The 20616-nt window shown below is 38.4% G+C and overlaps 1 protein-coding gene across 8 annotated transcripts in view; it reads right to left on the bottom strand.

Moving 5' to 3' along the window:
• The window catches only part of SPPL3 (signal peptide peptidase like 3), a 62619-nt gene that overhangs the window by 14732 nt on the left and 27271 nt on the right, over window positions 1-20616 (bottom strand). For 3 of the 8 annotated variants that reach the window (XM_014537673.1, XM_014537677.1, XM_014537672.1), the window contains 5 exons: window positions 19757-19834; window positions 13245-13333; window positions 5735-5854; window positions 4920-4998; window positions 3557-3669 (listed from right to left, as the gene is read on the bottom strand). In XM_014537673.1, the coding sequence (XP_014393159.1) occupies window positions 3557-3669; window positions 4920-4998; window positions 5735-5854; window positions 13245-13333; window positions 19757-19834 (479 nt within the window). Of the gene's footprint in view, window positions 1-3556; window positions 3670-4919; window positions 4999-5734; window positions 5855-13244; window positions 13334-18370; window positions 18414-19756; window positions 19872-20111; window positions 20141-20616 lie in introns of those variants that run through there. The other 5 variants (XM_014537676.1, XM_014537675.1, XM_014537678.1 and 2 more) reach the window with 4 other exon arrangements.

Raw genomic sequence — 20616 nt, 5'->3', positions numbered from 1 at the left:
GGGTCCATCTCCCTGTATTTCTATTCTTTTCTTTCTTTTTTAAAAATAATTGATTTGAGAGACAGGAAGGAGAGGGAGAAACAGAAACATCAATGATGAGAGAGAATCAATGATGAGAGAGAATCATTGATTGGCTGCCTCCTGCATGGCCCCTGCGGGGGATCGAGCTCACAACCCGGGCATGTGCCCTGACCAGGAATCGAACCGTGACCTCCTGGTTCATGGGTTGAAGCTCAACCAGAGCCACACCGGCAGGGCTATTCCTATTCTTCAACCTCTCCTCCTCTCCAGTGAGCAATAACCTCTTTCCATGCCAACCAAGTCTCCCCACTGTCCTTGAAGTTCCATGTTTGAAGAGGCAGAAAGCATCCCTTTTGAGCACTTCAGAGAAGGTTCTTAATATAAGTCTTTTGAATGAATATCACTCCTAAACCCAAATGAATATTGCTACCAGCTATGTCTTACCACTGAAACAACTCTTCATCTAGTTTGCCTCTCTTTTTCTTCATTCTTTCATTCATGTAACTCTGAACCATCTTCCTTTCTCCTAAGGCAGTGGTTCTCAACCTTCTGGCCCTTTAAATACAGTTCCTCATGTTGTGACCCAACCATAAAATTATTTTCGTTACTACTTCATAACTGTAATGTTGCTACTGTTATGAATCGTAATGTAAATATGTGATATGCAGGATGGTCTTAGGTGACCCCTGTGAAAGGGTCGTTCGACCGCCAAAGGGGTCGCGACCCACAGGTTGAGAACCGCTGTCCTAAGGGCTTTTCCCAGCCCAAATGAAGAGAAATGATGCCTTCCCTTGCTCCATGCTGCTTGAGAAGCTCCAAGACTCCCTGATAGTTTCACCAACAAACTTACCTTCTGGTTAAATGTAAATGAAGCAGCAGTGTTAGGAAGTAAATTATTAATCTTAGCTACTTCGTTATAATTACTTTCAATTTATTATTGATATAATCTCTACTATTACCTTGTCTTCCACAACCAGAAGGCGAAGGACAAAGACAATGACACCAAACTGAGCTTAAATGTTCTTGAAAAGGATTATGTGACTTATAAGGTCTTAAGCAGTCTTGCTTCTAAGATCTCTAGACACTAGACCAGCCGTGGGCAAACTACGGCCCGTTTGAAATGAATAAAACTAAAAAAAAAAAAGACCGTACCCTTTTATGTAATGATGTTTACTTTGAATTTATATTAGTTCACACAAACACTCCATCCATGCTTTTGTTCCGGCCCTCCGGTCCAGTTTAAGAACCCATTGTGGCCCTCGAGTCAAAAAGTTTGCCCTCCCCTGCGACTAGACTCTAAGACTCTGGCACTTAGAGTCTAGTATCTTAAAACAAAAAAACTAATTTCTAGATTTCTGACACTAAACATTTTCCAATCACAGCTTAGAGGCAAGTGCTGTAGAGTGAAGGGCTGGCTAGACATCTGTGAAGACTCTTCTAGTCTCTGAACTGGTCAGGGGATGCAGACTGTGATCCTGGTCAAGCGACTCTTGAACACTAGGTATGTGGGCACCAGATTCATCAGCTTTTCGCTAACACGCCACACCACCTATTGGTCAAACCCTTCAAGCTTCCCCAAATTTAAAAGGTTAATTTACCAGATGAAACAGAGTAGATTAAAAAAAGCTCTAGATTTAGTTCAAGAAAACTGTTAAATTTCTTCTTAATATTAATGCTTCTTAGTATAACCCTGAAAATATACATCATGCCTAGCCCTAAAACAACCACATTTACCATTCTGTTTTCACTCTAAATTAACTTCAAAGAATAGGCTTTAATTAAGAAACACTCATTTAAAAAAACTACCACCAAATCACTGCCTACCAGAAGATTTCTGATGCTGCAGAAAAGTCTGGAAAGATAATTTCTCCATCAGAGAAAAACATATTTGAGAACGTTAAAGACCATGGCTAGAAAGCTACATTTCCTATAATAGGAGAAAACACACACTAATCATTAATCTGAAAAACAATTAAAAAGCTCAAAGGCTCCCCTCCACCCCCGCTTTTTTTTTTTGAGGGAAAACTCTATACTTGTTCACAAGGGTAGTTTAACCAATGCAACCTGGGCACCGAATTTCTGAAGCAAATGATCACAGTGAATATTTTTTATATGGCAATGTCTGGTGCTAAAACAAGACCAAAGTTGTCAGAAATCAGCCAAGGTGAATCACAGCAGGGAGCAGGCACTGGTGATTTTGACCCGGTCTTCCCATTCTGCGTCATTAAAGACTGGATGCAAGTCTAAAGGTTAACCTGACCTGTAACCTCAGGGAACCGCTTTTGACTTTGAATATTTGGTATATGGTAGGCACTCAAAAAAAAAATTTTTTTAATAACTATGACAACAAATATATACAAACAAATGATGTATTTATATAGTTACAAATATATATGTTTAAAATTTTTAACGTTATCAAACAGTAAAATTGAGAGTTGTTCTTTAGATGTATGATTCTGCGAATTCTAACAGATTTATAGAACTACCACCACACGCAGTGTGTGGAACAGCTGTACCACCCCAATAAAATCCCTGTGCTATTTCTTTATATTCAAACTCTTCTCTCCACATAATCACTTATCTATTCTCCATCACTATAATTTTATCTTCTTAAGCAAAAAACATATTTAAAAATAAGTAAAATAAGTATATCATATATTCTGTATGTTTTTTAAAAAAGTACTTTTTCTGTAATTATCACCTTTGATTAAAATAACATATGCCATTCAAATATAATTTTACAGAGCTTACAATCCACTCTATAGTTTCTTCCCTGTTAATATGCAGCTTCTTAGAGTTTTTTCACTAGTTAATTTGGTACATATAAATTTCAAATCCTTCCACTGGTTAAAATAAGTTATGAGAGAAAAAAATCTCTTAAAATAGAAGAATAAGATTTTAGTTTCCCTTAGGTTTAAAATTTCTTCTCTATTAAGACTATGTTATTGATTCCGGACTACAGGGGGGGGGAAAATAGAGTTTAAAATCCTTTTTGTTAAATTCTATCCAATTTGACCATGAGCAGAAGGACATCCTTGGTTCTGAACTGTCCAGAAGAGGCAAATTCAGAGACACAAGGTAGACCAGTGGGTGACTGGCCTGGGTGGGGGGATGGGACAGTAACTGCTGCTGGGGATGTGTTTAGAGCAGCAGTCGCCAACTTCCAGACCGCACGGACCACCAGTGGCGACCGCTGTTTTAGAGGGTGGGTGATAAAAATGCACTAAAATCAACTGTAGTGATGGTTGTACAACTCTGTGATTATACTAAAAACCACTGAATCATACACTTTAAATAGGTAAGTTATATGTGGTATGTATGTGAATTATACCTCAAAAAAGCTCTTCTTAAAAAATCTTTAAAATGTGGGTAAAAATAATAAAAAAAACCTCAGTAACACTACCTTTGGATACCTAATATCCATGGTAATCAAAAGTAGTATGACTAATACATGGACAGCAGAGGAAGGGGGGACCCAATGTAACTACTTATAAACTAAATTGGAATTTTAACTTCTCACATGTTAGTTACTCACCATCCATGAGAAGCCAATGGCCAGTGAGAACCCAGATGAGGACAAGCATGACAGACAGAGAGAATGATAGCAGCTCAGCAGCAGTGAAACGTCCACAGCAGCCAAAGGAAATCCTGGAACACATGACATTTACTGGACTAATGGGCAATAAATGTTATTCACTAACCAAGCTCTCTTCATGATCAGGGTTCATTAGGGCCATATTAGAGTAGGAGGCAAATAACGAGATCCCTGATATAAAAATACCCAAACCTCTTTAGAGTAAACCAGAGTCTGAACCCATCTGATAATGTACTTTTAAAAATATATATATTTTTATTGATTTCAGAGAGGAAGGGAGAGGGAGAGAGAAATATCGATGAGAGAGAATCATTGATGGGCTGCCTCCTGCGTGCCCCCTACGGGGGATTGAGCCCGCAGCCCAGGCATGTGCCCTTGACCGGAATCAAACCCGGGACCCTTCAGTCGGCAGCCCAACACTCACTCTATCCACTGAGACAAACCGGCCAGGGCTGATAATGTACTTTTTATCCCAAATTATCAACATGGGTTTTTAGAAATTTAAAGTGACAACATCAATCTTTGAAGATTCTAAGTACAGGGAAAATTCTATTGTATGAGGAAAATATTTAGGAACGTTACTAATTCAATTCATTTAGCAAAGATGATTTAATACTATAAGATAATAAATCTATCTGATTATCACTAATTCCTGGGAATATCAGCTGCCTCAAGTGATAGTTTCCCAAGTGCACACAGCATCTCCGTCAACAGGAGACTTCTGTTTCCATGGAGCAACAGCTGTAGGGGTTAAGGTGTGAACAATGGGATTAAACCTAAGTGATTCTAGGTCACCAAAGATAAAAGGCAAAGAATGTCAGAGTCAACCACTATTTTCAGATCCCACTCACTCACTAGTAAAAGAATGAAAGTGTTGCTTTAAAAGGAAAATTCTCATCTTTCAATAAGCTAAGCAGGAAGCATATTACGACGACTCTGACTTCCTAGGATTTGTTTATATTTCCTTTGCTATGAGAAGGTGCAAAAGGAAGTGCTACTATCTTCCAATTTTAAAAATCAAACATCTCACTTCCCAGTTTTCTAGCATGTGTGAGCTCCAGAAAATACAGGACCAAGAAATTTAGACCTGGCCCTGGCCAGCTAGCTCAATATGCAAAGGTTGTGGGTTCTAACCACGGTCAGAGCACATACAAGAAGCAACCAATGAATGAACAAATAAGTGGAACAAATCTCTCTCTCATCAATCAATAAAATTAAAAAAAAAATTTTAGGCTCCTAATAATGCTAGCAAGTGTGAAAAAAAACACACAAGTTTATAACTTAGGGGAAATCCCGAACTTACTTGTTCTGAGGTGAACAGGGTCTTGTTAAATACTGGCACATCGGGAGAAGAAGAAAAGCAAAAGCTATCGTTGCAAGAACTACAGAGAGAAAATGTATAGTTAAATTTTGTTGTGTATGATTTATTTTTCCATTATAAAAAATGGCATGACTTATGGAAACTTAATCATTTCCCAGAATACTTTTCTCAGCAAATAGATACAATCAAATTAACCAGAGAAGAAAAGTATTTCCCTTTAGCATCGCACAGATAAGCTTTTTTTTTTTTTTTAAGTGCCTGATTTGAACAGAGTAGGGGAAGCATAGGTAGATTTTCTCATTCTCTTCTATCTCAACAAGAAAAGATAAATATCAGGTGAGGGGGTTAACTCCTAACAAATCTAGCATTTTGTTCATATATTATACATTTCCATCACTGCTTAGCTTAAAAACTGATCAGAGAGCTGACAGTTGAATTACCTTGATTAGATATCAATGTTTCTATCTGTGGAAACATCAGTCAGGGTTGCCAATGACCACTCAGCCAAAATGGTTTCTAGTAAGCTACCAGACAAGGAGCCATAGCCAAAGTGATCTGCTCTGGTGTCATAAAGCTCACCAGGTTTCAACCCCTGGCCTTTTGTTCAGATATGTTGGCAGGTTTGAAATATGTGTCTCAAGTGGTTCAAGGAGGGGTTAGAGGAGGAAAAGCCAGACTTATGAAGAAAAACTTGATGAATGGCATAGTGTATAAATCTTAACTTTTGAATGATGATAAAAAATGGTGAACACATTTCCTTTTAGGTTAATGTTAAGAATAGACAGAAATTAATTTACCTGCTGTACATATTGTAAAAACTACTTGAACTGAGTCAAAGAAGAAGAACATAACTAGGAGAGAGACAGATGCTCCAATTGGAAGGAACAGGGCCTGGGTAGAGTCAATAGTTTGGATACCTAAAAGAGAGAAAAGGGAACATATTAATGTACAGCATGTCATGTACTTTAGATACATTAACTTATTAGAATGCAGACAGTTCTAGGGACTAGTATATAAGATACAGATTCTGTAGGCCTCCTAAATCTTTCTTGCCCGATGAGACCATAAACTACTTGCTCTCCTCAGAATGCCTTCATTATAGTAGCTGCTCAAAAAATACTTGTTGAACTAAGGTGCTAACCATCTGGGTGACAGGGTGCCAAAAACAAAATAGAAACGAAATCAAGAACATTCGAAGGTAGTAAACATTCAGAGTTGTCAATTTGAGTGCATTTGGGGTCTTGTGTATAGGCTTGGTAAAAGGTAGTTTAAACCCACTGACTAAAATTATTTCTCATCATCCGTGGGTTTAATGTGCTGATGTTAATAACACTTCCTCACTGTTGCTAATAGTTGAGGACTGACTTTGGGGGTGGGGAAAGGGAGAGAACAAAACATCTGAAAACAGCAGATTAGAAAAATCTTGTGGGAACATTTTAAGGAACAAATAGTATTTAGCACCGTGGTTCTCTGTTCTTGGCTGATCATCAGAATCACCTTGGGGAGTTTAGAAAAAATTACAATGCCCAGCCTCAAACCCAGGATGAACATAACTAGACACAAAGGGTTGCAATTAGCAACCAACATTTAAAAATTGTTCTTCGGGCTGAAACCGGTTTGGCTCAGTGGATACAGCGTCGGCCTGCGGACTGAAAGGTCCCTGGTTCGATTCCGGTCAAGGGCATGTACCTGGGTTGCGGGCACATCCCCAGTAGGAGGTGTGCAGGAGGCAGCTGATCGATGTTTCTCTCTCATCGATGTTTCTAACTCTCTATCTCTCTCCCTTCCTCTCTGAAAAAAAATCAGTAAAATATATTATTTAAAAAAATTGTTCTTCGGTAAACTTACCCGTCCCTAAGAACATTATTTAGGGATTTTGGTGAAATAAAATATTAAATATTTCTACAAAAAAAAACTGCTTATTAGCTGGGTAGATGAGTCAAATAATTCACTTAGGAATAGAGTAATTCAATTTAGGAAGAGTGATCTATATGTCAAGACAAACAGAAGCCCTAGCCGGTTTGGCTTAGTGGATTGAGCTCAGACTGAAGGTCCTGGGTTCCATTCCAGTCAAGGGCACATGCCAGGGTTGCAGGCTCCATCCCCAGTAGGGGGTGTGCAAGAGGCAGCCAATCAATGATTCTCTCTCATCACTGATGTTTCTCTCTCTCCCTCTTCCTTCCTCTCTGAAATCAATAAAATAAATAAATAAATAAATATCCCCAGCCAGTTTGGCTCAGTGGGTAGAGCGTCGGCCTGTGGACTGAAGGGTCCTGGGTTCAATTCCCAGTCAGGGCACATGTCCAGGTTGTGGGCTCAATCCCCAGTAAGTGGCATACGGGAGGCAGCCCATCAATGATTCTTTCTCATCATTGATGTTTCTATCTCTCTTTCCCTTCCTCTCTGAAATCAATAAAAAAAAAAAATGACAAACAGAAATGATCTTTTGAAGAGGTGGATGCTGTAACTCACTATAGCCTATGGATCATTTGGTGGGGTTGGGGAAGGGGGTAGCTTATGGACATTTATAAGACAAAATTCTATGAAATCTCTAACTATATTTCACTTAGTTTTGTGGGGTTTTTTTTAGTGTTCTACAATAGTTCAAAGAACTAGAGGAAACTACAAATTTCAGGTGCCTTTCACAACAGAAAATAATGGTTTCTCAAATGAATAATTTTTATTATAAGGTAAAAACAAGTCTTTTAAAAATCTATAAATCTTAAAATACACCCCCTTTTCTGTAAAATGAAGCATCATATAGCCTACAGGTTAATTATATTCGTTTAAAATATGAACAGAAAAATTAAATGGCTGGCTAGAACAAACACTGTTTAGTAAGTCAGGCATGAGAAGTATTTGTTTATAATAAATCTAAATTTTAGAAATTCATTCTGCAATTAAAACGCAAAACTGAATACAAAGAACCTTTCTTGAATTAGACTGAATGCAGTTTTTTCTTTTTTGAAAGCAGAGATTTTTAACTTGGGTGTTAGACACTGCTCCCACCGTTAGTTTTAAGGAAGGGTGCCCAAGAGAGCTTACCAAACAGCAGTGTCACACGACAAGTTAAGCCCCTTTAGTTGCCAACAATATGCTGCCTAATACAGTGTACACAACTTCAATACCGCACTTTCTAAAGGGCTGTAGAAAATGGTCCTGAAGGGAAAGGAGCTAGTAATTAACAATTTTAGCCAAAATCCAGGGACATCAAAACAAAACAGCAAAGCAAACAGAGCAGCCATAATTGGGAGGACTTAAGTGCAGCTGCATTGTATTTAAAGCCAACATCAACAAAAGAAAAATGCCTGGTGTTAGAATTACAAATTATGTACAGAGACATGTTTAGCATTCAGTGAACATGGCTACAGGCTAATTATATGTCTGGTCATATAATTAGCAGACATCAAGCAATACACAGTGTATTGCTGATAATTGTGAAGAAAGTTATTGATTTTGTACCTCCATGAGAGAAGCATGCTTTTAACCAAGTATTTACTGAACACCTATTATCTAGTAGGTAACATGAGGAATTTTAAAAAGTCATTTCCAGATCTTACAAAGTTTAGAGTGTAGATGGGGAGATAAAGATGTATGTCCTTCTTAATGAAGAGAATTCCAACTGTATGTTTCCATCAATCCTCGTAGTTAAAATAAATTACATGGAAAACCTAGTAAAGGACTTCAATTTATTAGATAATGGGAAGGGAGGGACACTTAAAAACCCCCCACTTAATACTAATTAAATGAAGGACTGATGTGCCAGGGGTAAAAATCTTTATATAGACTTCTTGGGGCAGGCGTAGTGATGAGAAAGAGCAAGAGGAGGGAAAATTAGAGGACCCTGAGGGACCGCTCCCTCTCCTTTCTAACTCTTTATATTGTAAAACACAGCACCCGTACAGAGAAGAATATGAAACAAATGTGAGGAGCACAGTGAATCATCACATAGCTAATTTCTTCCAGGCCAAGAAACAGAACCTTGCCAACCTCCGAAGTCTTTCTTGTGCCCTCCTCGTCACTAATCTCTCTCTTGCCTCCAAAGGGTTAGCTGCCTTTCATGAGTCTTTCTTCTTTGCTTTACTTTATATGTTTTCTACCCAAGCATGCACCTTAAAATACTATGTATTTATCTTGCCTTTTTAAACTTATTATATACATGGAATTACGTAATATGTATTTTTTTGTGTCTGGCTTCTTCCACTCAACATTGTGAGAAATATCCATGCTGTTATGCCTAGCTGTCGTTCACTCATTTTGATGTCTTGATTCTTATTTATTTTGGGAGTAGGCAACTACAACCTTTAAGAAACCTCTTTCTACCATTCACTTTCTCCTTCAAACGGTTCAGAACATTCTTGCCAAAATCTGTTTTTCTAAAGATTTTTAAATTGATTTTTAGAGAGAGGAAGGGAGAGGGAAACACCAATCTTGACTGCCTCCTGCACGCCCCCTACTGGAGATGGAGCCCTAATCCAGGGCATGTGCCCTGACGGGGAATCAAACTAGCAATCTTTCATTGCATGGGACAATGTCCCACCAACTGAGGGGCCCTGGCCAGGGCTCTTGCCAAAATTTCAACACTAAATCCTTTTCTTATAAGCTTCCCCCCAGTTCTACACTGCTGCTCATTTGTGACTTCAACCTGTTTAGCACCTACCCAATCTCTTCCATTTCTCTGTTCATCTTTCAGGCTATCATTTCTTTGATTTTTGATCAAAGAAAAAATCAAAGTCTGGAATGGTGTCATGCTCCATAATCAAGTACTGGCCTTCTCTACAATGGTCATTTCTTTCATTATGTGGAGTGTGGACTGCATTCTAGCTTAATCTGTGCTTTTCTTTTTGGTATCCATGGCCCAGATTAGGCACTGAAGAAACATATTTGTTGAGGATAATTCAGCATAACATAGGAGGTAGACTTAAGAAAATGACCATTTAAACAACCATTTCCTGTTTTTTACATGCTGGTTAATGAGAAATTAAAAACTGATGTTGCAGATATCTTCTTTCCACTATATGGACTAACTTAACCACTTATTTATTTGAGGATAAAATTGTACTTAATTTTATTTCTCTTAGGTTTCTGTGATGCAATGTAGAACAGATTTATAATCTGGTGTAAGTACATCATTTGCATATATGCTATATAACACAGGATTTTTAAAAGAGTTTCAAGAGTACTAGTATAGCCCTAACCGGTTTGGCTCAGTGGATAGAGCGTCGGCCTGCGGACTCAAGCGTCCCAGGTTCGGTTCCGGTCAAGGGCATGTACCTTGGTTGCGGGCACATCCCCAGTGGGGAGTGTGCAGGAGGCAGCTGATTGGTGTTTCTCTCTCATCGATGTTTCTAACTCTGTATCCCTCTCCCTTCCTCTCTGTAAAAAATCAATAAAATATATATTTTTTTAAAAAGAGTACTAGTATAAAGTGATTTGGCTTACAATGTTGATAGATAGCAAGCTACTAATAATTTAACCTGAAAATCAGATCTTGACACTGGGTTTTACCTGGTTCCTGGTAATTTACTGGTATGGCATTCTACCTCCTACGAGGATCTATGTTATAAGTTTAAGAAAAGACTCATACTTAAATGATTCTACTCACTGCATTTATCATGCACACTTTATATTACTGGGGACAACACATTTAACTGGGTGAAAACTGGGCAAGTATAATTTCATTGGTGGGATATTACAATAACTAGAGAAACTGAAGTAGCTATTACAGGGGTGGGCAAACTTTTTGACTCGAGGGCCACAATGGGTTCTTAAACTGGACCGGAGGGCCAGAACAAAAGCATGGATGGAGTGTTTGTGTGAACTAATATAAATTCAAAGTAAACATCATTACATAAAAGGGTACGGTCTTTTTTTTTTTTTAGTTTTATTCATTTCAAACGGGCCGAGCTGAGCTATTAAGTGATCTCCAATTTAACCTCTAAGATCCTCCATGATATTTCAATCTAACTTTATATTCGATCCCTAGTATTTCCTCCTTACTCAATGGTGATGTTAACCTGTAGGTCATACTTGCTCTCTCTGTGCCTGTTGTTATGTCCTTCCCACCTGGAACGACTTCTCCACCAATCCCAAGTTCACTGTTTCAAGTCAAACTCACCTTTTCTAGGAAAAAGAGTCCCTCACTAATCTGATTCACTGTTGCTCACCCTGACTTGCCTTTCTCTTTACGCTTTCTTTAAAAAATATATTCTTATTGATTTCAGAGAGGAAGGAGGAGAGACAGAAACCTCAATGATGAGAGAGAATCATCGATTGGCTGCCCCCAGCATGCCCTACACCGGGGACTGAGCCCACAACCCGTGGGAATAGAACCGGGACCTCTTGGTTCATGGGTCTACACTTAAACCACTGAGCAATACCAGCTGGGCTCTCTTTACTCTCTTTGTATATACATGTCAAAATGACTTCACCTCTAGTATTTCCTTTGATCTGTTGCTGGTAAGTGCTTGTTCAGAAGGATTCTGAGGCTATGTTAAGGGTCAGAAGTATCTACTGTAGGTATCAGATGGGAAGCGGTGTTTGCTATGTCTGTCTTAGCATTTATCACCCTTTGGAAATGATTTTGCCCACAGTGCCCCTGGGACAGCTTGGGAACCAGCTCTTACATTTTTGCATCTTTCAATATACTTCAGAGAATGCCAAATGCATAGTAGATATCCAATACCAATCTCTTAATATTATCAAACCAAATCTCCTTATTGCTAATTCATTTTCTTTTTATAATAAACACTAGAGGCCCAGTACACAAAATTATTGCATGGGGGGGAGGGTGTCCCTCAGCCCAGCCTGTACCCTCTCCAATCTGGGACCCCTCGAGGAAGCACTGCTGGCTCCCAACTGCTCGCCTGCCTGCCTGATTGCCCCTAACCGCTCTGCCTGCCAGCCTGATCACCCTCACCCTCTAACCACTCCCCTGCCAGCCTGATCAATGCCTAACTACTCCCCTGCCGGCCGATAGCCCCTAACTGCCCTCCCCTGCCAGCCTGGTCGCCCCTAACTGTCCTTCCCTGCAGGCCTGGTCCCTCCCAACTGCCCTCCCTTGCAGGCCAGGTCTGCCCCAACTGCCCTCCCCTGCCGGCCCGGTTCCCCCCAACTGTTCTCCCCTGCCGACCCAGTCCCCCCCAACTGCCTGCCCTCCCTTGCAGGCCCGGTGCCAGGTCCCCCCCCCCCAACTGCCCTCCCTTGCAGGCCAGGTCTGCCCCAACTGCCCTCCCTTGCAGGCCAGGTCCCCCCCCAACTGCCCTCCCATGCAGGCCTGGTCCCTCCCAACTGCTCTCTCCTGCTGGCCTGATCACCCACAACTGCCCTCCCCTGCTGGCCTTCTTGTTTGTTGGAGTGATGGTCAATTTGCATATTACCTCTTTATTAGATAGGATTACCAATTTTCTATCACTATATTGAAGTACAATTTATAAAATTCACTCGTTTAAGTGTATAATTCATTTTTTGTGGTAAATTTACCAAAGTGTGAAACCATCCCCATAAAATAATTTTAGAACACTTTCATCAACTCAAGAAGATTTCCTCATGCCAGGTTAGTTTATTATTCTCATCCCTAGGCCCAGGCAACCACTAATCTACCTTCTGTCTCTATGTATTTGCCTTTTTGGAAATTTCATATAAATGACTCATACAATATGTATTTTTTTCTGCCTGGCTTCTTTTACTTAACACGGTGTTTTGAGTTCCATCCATAGTACAGCATGTACTTCATTCTTTTCAATGCTGAACAGCATTTCATGTATATTATGGATAAACAGGCCATATTTTGTTAATCCATTCACTATCTTATGGATCTGTGAGTTGTTTCTACTTTTTGGCTATTATGAATACTGCTGCTGAGCATTTGCCATATACCACACTTCTGTGTATTTTTTAAACAAGTATTCTTATAGGATTTTAAATTCAGAAGATACAGTACTTAGTTTTTACAAGTACTTCAAGTAGCTATCTTAAGAGTCACGGAATGAATTTATGATTTACTAACAAAATTATCAGCCTCAACAAAATACTGAAATGAAGTCATAAACGGGCAGATAGTCATCTATCTTGCTTATCTTTGGGAAGATAAAGAACCCCAACAGCAAGCTTTTAGGCGTGAGTTAGAAGCAGCACACAGGAAATCAGTAGCTCAGATTCAAAACATAATAACTTAACAAATTATACCATACAGATTAGATTCTGTTACAGCGAACGTACATCTTGAACCCAGTGGATGAACTGGGTTACAGAAATAATCAAGAAGCGACGACAGGCATGAAAGTTAACTGACATAAGGCGCCTTACTATTATTGCTGCTGTTGCCACCGAAAGACCCCGAAGAACTGTTACTGTCTTTCTCTTTATCTTGATTTTCAAAGTCCATATTAAGGGACCTGTGGAAAAATTGGATAGGTCAGTTTTAGTTTTGCTTTAGGAAGAAGTAGGTTTAAAAAGTCAGTAACAAAACAGTATTTTTAAAAGCTAAGGTATCAGGAGAGAAAGGAAGGTCTCTTTTGACCAATTCTGCAAAATAGTTCTTGCCACATTTCAAAAACAATCTACATTCCTTCCAATATGTCAGAGTTCAAGAGTTTTAAAAGCGTTCCACTGTGGCTGAATCTTCTAGCACACCCTTAATTACTTCCGTATGTGATAAATACCTAGAGGGAGAAATGTCGGGTCAAAGGGCAAGCACAATTTTGAGACTTTTACATACTACACAACTACTTCCAGAATGGTTGGACCGATTTACTCGGTAGCAGGCTATGAAAGTACTTGTTTCTCTATACCTTGTCAGCTTTCTCAACAACCAATATCTGAGTTTCTATTGTATCTGGGACTGTTCCAGATACTGGAAGGACAATAAATAGTGAGTAAAACAGGCTTTACATGTAAAGAGGGAGAGACTGACAATAAACAAGAAAAGTATGTTAAGCACATGGCCTACTGATGGTAAGAGCTAAGGAAAAAGGGCAGGAAATGGAGAGGTTAGGCTTGAAGTTTTAATAGGGCGGGCAGGGAAGGCTTCATTGGTGTGACTAATGAGTCAAGACCTGAAGGAAGTTTGTCAGTATTGGGGACTAAAAATGCCACCTGTTTCAATTCAGACTTCTTTAAATCTGAACAATTTTATGTATATGAGCTTGCCCACTTATTTATTTCTTTGTGAACTACCTGTTCAAGTGCTTAGTTCATTTTCTATGTTCTTTTAAAGGGATTTGAGGGTGTTTGTGTGTCCAAAAGAACTTCCTGTGTTGATGGAAATATTCTGGAAATGTTCTGCATCTACACTGACCAATGTGGTGACATTAGCCACACGAGCACCTGAAATGTGGGAGTGCACTGAGGTACTGAATTCTACATGTTATTTAATTTTAACTAATTTAAATTTAAAGAATTTGAGAGCTAAAACTATAAAACTCTTAGACGAAAACATGGGGGTAAATCTTTGTGACCTTGGATTTGTTCAAGCCATTATAGTATTGCTGATTTTCTGACCATTTGTTCTATTCATTATTGGTGGGGTGGGGGAGTGTTGAAATCTTCAGCTACATTTATGGATTTATTTCTCTTTGCGGTTCTATTAGCTTTTGCTTCATGTATTTAAGGTATTTTAATAGATGTTTAAACATTTACGATTATTGCATCTTGGTGCATAATTGATCCCTTTATCATTAAACAACCTTCTTTGTAGTAATATTTCTTGCTGTGGAAGTTGCCTTGTCTGATATTAATATAGCCACTCCAGCTTCCTTTTGATGAGTATAAGCAAGGTTATCTTTTCTCAATCTTTCACTCTAAGTATTTTTTCTGGCTTTATATCTATAGCAGTGATTGGATCTTGCTTTTTAATTCAATCTGATAATCCCTACCTTTTAATTGGGGGGTGTTTAGGCCAGTTTCATTTAATGTAATTATTGCTATGATTATATTATCATGTTGTTATTTGTTTTCTATTTGTCCTTTTTTTTTTTTTTGGTTCCCTTTTTTACCTGCCTTCTTTTGGATTAATACAGTTATTTTTTTTTATGATTCTGTTTTATCTTCTTTGTTGTCTTATTAGCTATAACTCTTTGTTCTTTTATTTTAGTGGTTGCTAAAGTTTATAGTATACATTTCTAACCCACAGTTATAGTATACTACTTCATGGACAGTATAAAATCTTACAATGGTTACATTTATTTTTCCCCCTTCCAACCTTTGTACTATTACTGCCAGGCATTTTACATGTTGTGCTATAAACTCCATGATATATTTTTGTTTATACAATTATCTTTTAAACAATTTTAGGTTAAAAAAAAAACCCTTTTATGTTTATCAATGTAATTACCATTTCTTGATCTTCATTTTTTTGTGTGTGTAGCTCCAGATTTCCAACTGATACCATTTTTAATCTGCTTGAAGTCCATCCATTAACATTTCTTGTAGTGAGAGTTGGTAATGAATTCTTCCAAGTTTTGTATACCTGAAAATATCTTACCTTGTCTTCATTTTTAGAAGATACTTTTGCTATAGGATTCTATGTTGACAATTTTTCTTTCTGTACTTTAAAGGTGTTGTTCCACTGTCTTCTCACTTGTACTTGAATTCAATGAGAAATCGGATGTCCATTCTTATTTTTATTCCTATGTACGGAACATATCTGCCCCCTGGCCCTGCTGGCTGCTTTTTGGTTTTCAATTTTATCACTGGTTTTGAGCAATTTCTTCCTGTTTCTTATGCCTGGAGTAGGGCTTCTTAGATCTGTGGGTTATAGTTTTCTTCAAGTGTGAAAAAATTTTAGCCATTCTTTCTTTTTTAAAATTGATCTTAGAGAGAGAGGAAGGGAGAGGGAAAGAGAACCATCAATGTGAGAGCAAAACATCAACTGGATGCCTTCTGACTCATCCTGACCAGGGATGAAACCCGCAACCCAGGCATGTGCCTGGCCAGAAACCAAACCCACAACCAAATGGTTCGATGCCCCAACCAACCGAGCCACCAGCCAGGGCGTGGCCATTCCTCCTTCAGGCTCGTTCCTGCTCCTCCCTTCCTTTCCTCTCAGAGACTCCAGTTACTCACACATTAGGCTGCTGGAGGTTGCTGTTGGATGTTCTTTTCATTAACAATTTTTTTTCACTTTTTCTCTATTTTATTTTGTAGTTTTTGTTGTATCTTCAACTTCATGAATCTTTTCTTCTGTAATGACTGATGTTAATCCCATCTAATGTATTTATCTGAGATATTATTTTCATTTCCATAAGTTTGATTTGGGTAGTTTAGAGTATCTAGCTAACTTTTTATACATATGTAATTATACTGCCTGTTCTGATGTACTTCTCTGTTAATTCTAACATCTGTGTCAGCTCTGGGTTGGTTTTGATTGATTATTCTCATTATTGGTTATGTTTTCCTTTCTCTTTGCTACCTGGCAATCTTTGCTTATATGCCAGACTTTGTGAATTTTACCTTATCTCAATATTTTTATATTCCTATTGGCTGCTTGATATTTTTATAGTATTATAGATCTTCTTAAGCTCTGTTCTGGGATGCTGTTAGTTACCTGGAAATAGTTTAATTTGTTCAGGTCCTGCTTTATGATTTATTAGGCAGGTCTGAAGCAGTGTTCAGTCTAGGGTAATTATCTCCTACCACTGAAGCGGGACCTTTTTGAATTCCTTACCCAATGCCACATCAATCCTAAGTTTTTTCCAATCTTGCTGGAGGGAACAGGTACTTTTCCTTTTAGTTCTTTCACATTGTTCTTTCCTCAGTCTTAGCTCATTTCCTCGCATGTAGCACCAATCCACACTGATCAATGCTCAAAGGGTCCCTCTGCAGATCTCGGAGTTTCTCTTTGTAAGCTTTCTTCTTTTTTGTATTCTGACTTACTAGCTCTAGCTGCCTCAGCTCCGCCTCCTCACCCAGGGAATCTTTCTCCCTGTACCACAACCTGGAAACTATCTTTAATTTTTGTTTAAAGATTATTTTTGACAAAAAATTGTGTACAGATGGTTTCCAACTTTATGGTGGTTCAACATGACAATTTTCAACTTCACAATGTGCAAAAGTGAAACACATTCAGTAGAAACCAGCTCTTCTCCAGCCTCATCAGAAGAGAAAGACAGGGATGACCCTGGTGCTGTCACACCCCCATCACCCAGCAACGCTTCAGCCACCCTGGCCCAGCGCATTTTCAACTGTGTATTAATGGCAAATACCCATACAACCACCCTGTTTTCGCTTGCAGTACAGTATTTAGTTACATGAGATATTTAACGCTTTATTACAAAACAGGCTTTGTGTTAGATGATTCTGCCTAACTGTAGGCTAATGTTTAAGTGTTCTGAGCACACTGAAGGTAGGCTAGGTAAAGCTATGATGTTCAGTAGGTTAGGTGTATTCAATTCATTTTTGATATACAATATTTTCAACTTACGATGGGTTTGTAAGGATGTAACCCCATCATAAGTCAAGGAGCATCTGTATATTTAAGGTACACAACATGTCTTTATATATGTATACAATGTGAAATAATTACCACAATCAAATGAATTAACATATCCACTACCTCCATTAGTTGCCTTTTGTTTGCGGTCAGAACACTTATTAGTAAGATCTACTTTCTTAGCAGATTTCAAGTATATAATACATTATTATTAACTATAGTCACCGGGATATATATCCAGTTATTTTTCTCTCCCTCTCCCTCTCTCAATGCTCTCCTGTAGGTCTGTCAAACTCTTTGGGAACTTACTACTAAAATGAGTAATTATGCTATTTTGTTTCTGAACAGCTGGAAGGTTAAAGAGAGATGGGTGTCAGCTTTAAGTAATATAGGAAATCTAGCAAAGCTCAGTAAGGGATGGTAAACATAAGGACTCCTAGATCAAGGATGTGCTTTGGCTTTTAGAATCTAGTGTTACTTGATATCATTTCCCCTCTGTACTCAGAGATGTGAAAGCCTGGTGGGAAATAGCAGTCCACTTCACAAATGTCTTATCCAGTATTTTATTATCTGCTTTTCTTATGGAGCTTTCCAGCTCAAAAGTGGCACCATCTTTGGGTCCAGGTGTTTAGGCCATAAACCTTGGGAGTCATTCCTGACTTCTCTCTCATACCAACTATATCCATCCCCTCAGCAATCTCATCCTTAACCTTCTGATACCTCATCCCGCCACTATTATCCTGGTTAAAGCCATCATCATTTGTTGCCTGTAGTAGGGCAACAGTCTCTCCCAGGTTTCCTTGTGACACAACAATCTATTTCCCATACACAACCCAGAACAACCTTTCTAAAACACAAACCAAATGATGTCATCCACTGCATTCAACTCTGTCGAAGGCTGATTTTTCGAACTGCACATGAACAGCCTCCTGGATGGATTGTATGCTAAAACAAGCCTCAACAAATTTAAAAGGATTGAAATCATTAAAAGTATGTCTCTTACCACAACGAAATTGAATTAGGTGGTTGAAATTCCTTTCAACAGCAGAGAGAATTCTGAAATACCCTTAAATATTTGGAAAGTAATTTAAAAAACCATACATCAAAAGAAAAAAAAATCACCAGGAAAGTTAGAAAACATCTTGACTTGAATGAAATTAAAATATAACATTTAGAGGATGCGGTTAAAGCAGTGCTTAGGGGGAAATTTGCTGCTTTAAACACCTATGTTAAAAAAGAAGACAGGCAAATCTCGAGAGACAGAAAGTTAAAGATTAATGGTTACCTAGAGTAGGGGGAGAGGGGAGGGGAATGACTACTAATGGGTACACGATTTCTTTTGGGATGATGAAAATGTCCTAAAATTGGATTATGGTGATGTTTACACAACTTAGTAATATTCTGAAACCCCTGAATTGTACACTTTATATGGAAGAACTTAATGGTAGGCACATTATATCTCTATAAACCTGTGCTGTTGTTTTTTAAAAAACACACCTTATCAATACTTTGGGGGAGGGGGATAAAAGGTGAAACAAACTGGAAAAATTACGTGGCCAATAAGCACATGAAAAGATGCTTAATAGCTTCTCAGCATCCTAATCCCGGTTATGAGAGAAATGCAATCGAAGCCACAGAGAAATCATTCCACACCCTAGTATCAGAATGGTTAAAATAAAAAGAGAGACAATAATGTGTTTTTAAAACCTTGTACCTGCTACTGAACTTTATTCTTAAAAATGAATAAAATGGTAAATTTCATTTTATGTTTATTTTACCACAAAAAGAAAAACATCCTTACCAGTACTTTTAAAAAATATATTTTTATTAATTTCAGAGAGGAAAGGAGAGGGGGGGAGAGAGAGAGAGAGAAACATCAATGATGAGAAAGAATCATCGATGGGCTGCCTCCTGCACGGCAACCCAGAGAGGAGCCTGCAACTGAGGTACGTGCCCATGATGGGAACTGAACCCAGGACCCTCAGTATACAGGCCAGCGCTCTATCCACTGAGCCAAACTGGCTAGGGCTCCTTGCCAGTACTTAATAATAAGAAGAAAAAGAAAGTAGTGAACAAAACATGAAAAAAACAACGAAGAATTTTTCCACAAAAAGCCAGACTTTAGATGGCTTCACTGGTGAGTTCTATCATATATTTAAAGAAGAAATACAAGTTTATATAATTTTTTTCAGAAAACAGGAGAAAACACTTCTAAACTTTTTCAATGAGGGCAATTTAAGTGTATAATTAAAGGCATCACAATTTACTTTTTTGCAGAAATATATTACTAAAATATAAAAGACATAATGTACTGGGACCAACACCCTAACAACTGGGTCCCAAACCAGACTTAGTCACCAAATGAGTTGTGTAATCTTTATCAAGTTACCTCATCTTGTTGAGCTTCAGTTTCCTCATTTGTAAAACAAAGAAGTTCACCAGAGAAATCTTTTCCATTGATAAAATTCTGTGGTGCATTTATAAGCATAAATTTTGTTTAAAACATGCATGATCCGCCCTAACTGGTTTGGCTCAGTGGATAGAGCGTCGGCCTGCGGACTCAAGGGTCCCAGGTTCGATTCCGGTCAAGGGCATGTACCTTGGTTGTGGGCACATCCCCAGTAGGGGGTGTGCAGGAGGCAGCTGATCGATGTTTCTCTCTCATCCATGTTTCTAACTCTCTATTCCTCTCTGTAAAAAATGCAATAAAATATATTTTAAAATAAAATAAAATAAAACAAAACATGCATGATCCTAAATTGGTATAACCTGCCTGCAAAACAATACAGCACTATATACTAAAAGCCAGTTTATACTCTCTGCCGAAGTATTTCAAGTTTTGAATATTTAACTTGTATAATTCAACCAAAGCAAAAGAACATAAAAAGATGGCTACCTTAACAACCCACATGTCCAACAAGAGTGGAATAAGACAGTACCACAAAGAAATACCAAATTACTAGTACTAAAAATTAGTATGAAGATGATTGTGGAAAATATTTTTGTTAGGTGAAAATAATCAGAATATAAATGATTTAAACTATAAAAATGTACCCAGTATATAAAATAGGCCAAACAAAAGGTCACATATACTAATGAAAGAACAAATAATGCCATCTATATACTAAAAGCCTAAGAGACCGTCACATCCGAAACAACCGAATGGACGACCGAACAGGCTGAGTGGGGCAACAAGGCCGGCAGGGGGGGTAGTGAGGGATGACCAAACGACTGAACAGCAGGCTGCGT

This window comes from Myotis brandtii, unplaced genomic scaffold (genome assembly GCF_000412655.1).
Source record: "Myotis brandtii unplaced genomic scaffold, ASM41265v1 scaffold181, whole genome shotgun sequence".
Classification (NCBI taxonomy): Eukaryota; Metazoa; Chordata; class Mammalia; order Chiroptera; family Vespertilionidae; genus Myotis; species Myotis brandtii.
This window is presented reverse-complemented; position numbering and strand designations above follow the sequence as displayed.